This window comes from Chanodichthys erythropterus, chromosome 2 (genome assembly GCF_024489055.1).
Source record: "Chanodichthys erythropterus isolate Z2021 chromosome 2, ASM2448905v1, whole genome shotgun sequence".
In the NCBI taxonomy this organism is placed as follows: Eukaryota; Metazoa; Chordata; class Actinopteri; order Cypriniformes; family Xenocyprididae; genus Chanodichthys; species Chanodichthys erythropterus.
In genome coordinates, this window is record NC_090222.1 from 38,185,088 (window position 1) to 38,189,686 (window position 4,599).

At 34.4% G+C, this 4,599-nt stretch overlaps 1 protein-coding gene across 1 annotated transcript; it reads right to left on the reverse strand.

The window, feature by feature from the left end:
• Window positions 1-496: 496 nt before the first annotated feature.
• On the reverse strand, window positions 497-4,361 carry LOC137028652 (uncharacterized). The gene is made up of 3 exons (XM_067397710.1): window positions 4,121-4,361; window positions 1,147-1,216; window positions 497-708 (listed from the first exon to the last, which is right to left on the reverse strand). Exons 1-3 carry the CDS (start codon window positions 4,305-4,307, stop codon window positions 663-665), a joined length of 303 nt encoding a protein of 100 aa, XP_067253811.1. The 5' UTR covers window positions 4,308-4,361; the 3' UTR covers window positions 497-662.
• Window positions 4,362-4,599: the final 238 nt, after the last annotated feature.

Consider the following 4,599-nt stretch of genomic DNA (forward strand, 5'->3'; position numbering starts at 1 on the left):
ACTTCATTCATCCAGTTAAAATCATATTCACATTTGAATCTGAATAAATTCGCATTTCAGCATTTGAACAGCATCAGATAACACTTGCATTGATTTTATTTCCGTTATCTAATGCAAATACATTTTTAAGACTGTGCATTAACTCTTTACATTAGGCTACTAACTCAAATATCAGTATTTGCAAATGCTTTAACAGCAGAATAATAAGAACAAGTGAGGTAGACTTCAGCAAATGAACAGTACTGATATTCATTCTGTAAACAAAACAACTAGCTTCCTAAAGATTTAAAGAATACAAGTCATTCTGTACAATGAACGCAAGCATTCTTCTGTTCAAATTAATCAAATCTTCCGTTTATGACTGAACACAACTGTAGAAGAACAAGAGAATATTTTTACAAGAACAAGTAAACTTTTTTCCCTGAGAACTTTAAGAACTTTTTTTAAGAAAGTCAAAACATAAATTTACAATTTTTCAAGTACAGTAACAGTAAGTTAATAAAAGAAACAAAAGAGATGATATGATCCCAATGATGTAGTGCAAGTAAAATAAATAACCACAAAATTATCAAAATAAAATGTTTATAAGTATGTTGACAAAATGTAAATAAATAAATAAAATGTTGTATGTGGATCCAGTCAGTCATGACCAACTCCTTTGGCTAGAGAACTTCACGTTTTTTCCATCTCTTCAGGAAAATAAAAAACCTGAAATACAAAGTTTATGTGAAAAGGAAGTAAAGAGACTAAGGCTGGGCGATATAGCTAAACGATTCTATAACAATATATTTTTCAGGCTTTCAATGATATTTGATGTATCTCAAAATTTACATTTATTTAATCATTTTCATTCATGCAAATACTGAAATACTATGTATATTTTGCTCATTTTAATATAATAATGCCACACAAGGAACATTTTACAAATCAAAGAGTTTCAAATCGATTCAGTCGAACATCATTTGTGCTACTGAAGTTTACATCACTATTAAAACATCTTTGGCTTTAATGACATGATTACAGCCAAATAAAAAGTGCATTTGATCACAATATTTACAATATTGATCACAATATTTACAGATCTATTGTGAATATTCAATATAAAACAGATATAATGAGTAAGTAGAACAGATAAGAAGGTCTTACCCGGCCACACACAGTGCTACTGTAACTATAACTGTAACTGCAATCAGTCCTAAACAGGGATTCCAAGATTCTGAGGAAAAAACACAAACACTGAAACCAGCTGTAGACAAGCTGACATGCTATATATATTATACTATTATTATAATCACTTTGAAATGATAGTTTGACAGTTTAGTTCAATCAAATAGTGTTGAGGACAGTTTGCACAGATGAGCTGTCTGTGATGGAATGAAATAACAAAGTTTTATCTCATGAATATGAATTATGAATATGCACAAATTTTGCAAAGGTTTTGATCAATAACAGCCCTTAAAAACATCACAATGCAAAAAAAAAACAAAAAAAAAACATAAGCTTGTGAAACAAAATGCATAACTATGATGACAGACTTGCAGGAAATTATGCAAAACAGAAAACAGAGTCCAAACAGGGTAATATTGTGACATACTGATAAGCCTCATCTTTCCTTTATTGTTAAAGGTGCCCTAGATTCAAAAATTGAATTTATCTTGGCACAGTTGAATAACAGGAGTTCAGTACATGGAAATGACATACAGTGAGTCTCAAACTCCATTGCTTCCTCCTTATATAAATCTCATTTGTTTAAAAGACCTCTGAAGAACAGGCGAATCTCAACATAACACTGACTGTTACGTAACAGTCGGGATCATTAATATCTATGACCCCAATATTTGCATATGTCAGCCCATGTTCAAGGCATTAGACAAGGGCAGCCAGTATTAACGTCTGGATCTGTGCACAGCTGAATCATCAGACTAGGTAAGCAAGCAAGAACAATAGCGAAAAATGGCAGATGGATCAATAATAACTGACATGATTCGTGATATCATGATATTTTTAGTGATATTTGTAAACTGTCTTTCTAAATGTTTCGTTAGCATGTTGCTAATGTACTGTTAAATGTGGTTAAAGTTACCATCGTTTCTTATTGTATTCAAGGAGACAAGAGCCGTCGCTATTTTCATTTTTAAACACTTGCAGTCTGTATAATTCATAAACACAACTTCATTCTTTATAAATCTCTCCAACAGTGTAGCATTAGCCGTTAGCCACGGAGCACAGCCCCAAATTCATTCAGAATCAAATGTAAACATCAAAATAAACACTGTACTTACGCGATTAGATATGCTGCATGGCGAACACTTTGTAAAGATCCATTTTAAGGGTTATATTATCTGTTTGAACTTTTTTTATGTTGTTTAAGGCAAGCGCGAGCTCTTGGGCGGGGAGCACGAGATTTAAAGGGCCACATACCCTGAATCGGCTCATTTATAATAATGCCCCAAAATAGGCAAAATCTATGGGGTATTTTGTGCTGAAACTTCACAGACACATTCAGGGGACACCTTAGACTTATATTACATCTTTTTAAAAAAAGTTATAGGGCACCTTTAACTAATTTGAACAAATGTAAAGTGTTACCGCATTTATTAACCTTAGTTCATTTAAACGTTTATTAAAGGGTTAGTTCACCCAAAAGTGAAAAATTCTGTCATGTATTTCTCACCCTCATGTCGTTCCACACCCGTAAGACCTTCGTTAATCTTCAGAACACAAATTAAGATATTTTAGTTGAAATCCAATGGCTCAGTGAGGCCTTCATAGGGAGCAATGACATTTCCTCTCTCAAGATCCATTAATGTACTAAAAACATATTTAAATCAGTTCATGTGAGTACAGTGGTTCAATATTAATGTTATAAATAAGAGAATATTTTTGGTGTGCCAAAAAAAACAATAACAACTTATATGGTGATGGCCGATTTCAAAACACTGCTCCAGGAAGATTCGGAGCGTTATGAATCAGCGTGTCGAATCTGCTGTTCGGAGCACCAAAGTCACGTGATTTCAGCCGTTGGCAGTTTAACACGCGATCCGAATCATGATTCGATACACTGATTCATTTGTGCTCCGAAGCTTCCTGAAGAAGTGTTTTGAAATCGGTCATCACTAAATAAGTCGTTATTTTGTTTTGTTTTTTGGCGCACCAAAAATATTCGTTATTCGCTGTATAATATATAAAATACTGAACCACTGTACTCACATGAACTGATTTTATGGATCTTGAGAGAGGAAATGTCATTGCTTCCTATGGAGGCCTCACGGAGCCATGGGATTTCAACAAAAATATCTTGATTTGTGTTCCGAAGATTAACAAAGGTCTTCTGGGTGTGGAACGACATGAGGGTGAGTAATTAATGACAGAATTTTCATTTTTGGGTAAACTAACCCTTTAATGCATTATTAAAATAAAAAGTTGTATCTCTGTCACAGTCACCAGCTGGTGTGCCCAGGATATCCACCAGAGGGCACTCCTTCAGTCTTTAGTTATTTTGTCATGAACTGCATTTCCCATAACCCTTTGCCCGGACTTGTTATGCCTCATTACTTTCACCTGTGTCTCATTACCTGGTTGCCTATTTAAGCCCTGTTTATTCAGTCATTCATTGCGAAGTCTTGTATGTGTCAGGACTGCATTTATGAGTGTGCCTTTGATTATCTTTTCTATGGTTTTGACCCTGTTGCCTGTTTTGTGTGCAAAAATAATGTTTTATGTAAGTTTTTGCACACAAATTATTCTCTCTTTTAACAATGTTTTTACTACTTCTCTGGACCTTGAATGTGGCAATTATGTTGCTTTCTATGGGGGATAAAAAAAAAACCTCTTAGTTTTCATTAAAAATATCTTAATTTGTGTTCTGAAGATGAAAAAAGGTCTCACGGGTGTGGAATGATATGACGGTGAGTAATTAATGAAATAAATTTTTGGGTGAACTAACCCTTTAACTGATGTAAAGTGTCATCATTTTTCTTTACCATTTGATGCATATCAACATTCAGTCCTGCATTACGGGTGATTTGGAGACATGAGGGACATCACATTAACTACCCAGATATTTACCCATAAAAAAAAAATAAAAAAAATGCCATACATTCTTGACATTGAACAATACCTTTTGGTTGCTCTTCATAATGTGTTGTGAACCATGTCCCCAGGCTGCTCTTGATGACGCAGGTGTAGTTAACTCCCTTAACCTGAGAGATGTCGAGTCTACTGCCACCAGCTAACAGTGCTGTTTGATTGGTTACTGCAACTCCATCAACGAGCCATGAGAACTGAGGGCTATCCCACTGCGCCATGTCATGCTTCTCCACCACACACTCCAGCACACGTACAATAGACGCCTTTGGAGGTTCCTCTGAGGAGAGAAAGATGTATATTATATTATATATATATATATATATATATATATATATATATATATATATATAAAACTTGTTCAACTGGTTTTTGTTTTTGTGTGTTCTGCACGACATACTGCCTTTGAACTTAAATATAGCTGTGCGTGACAACTATTCAAAACCACTAGTGCACAGGTCAGTCAGATAATTTCCATAGTTAAACTGAAACTCTGGTCATATTTACCTGTCT

Coding starts and splice junctions, on each gene's coding strand:
- LOC137028652 (XM_067397710.1), bottom strand. CDS start 4,307: ATGGCGCAGTGGGATAGCCCTCAGTTCTCATGGCTCGTTGATGGAGTT. Junction 1,217..4,120: donor TTATGAAGAGCAACCAAAAG/GTATTGTTCAAT, acceptor TTTTTTCCTCAG/AATCTTGGAATCCCTGTTTA. Junction 709..1,146: donor GTAGCACTGTGTGTGGCCGG/GTAAGACCTTCT, acceptor TTTGTATTTCAG/GTTTTTTATTTTCCTGAAGA.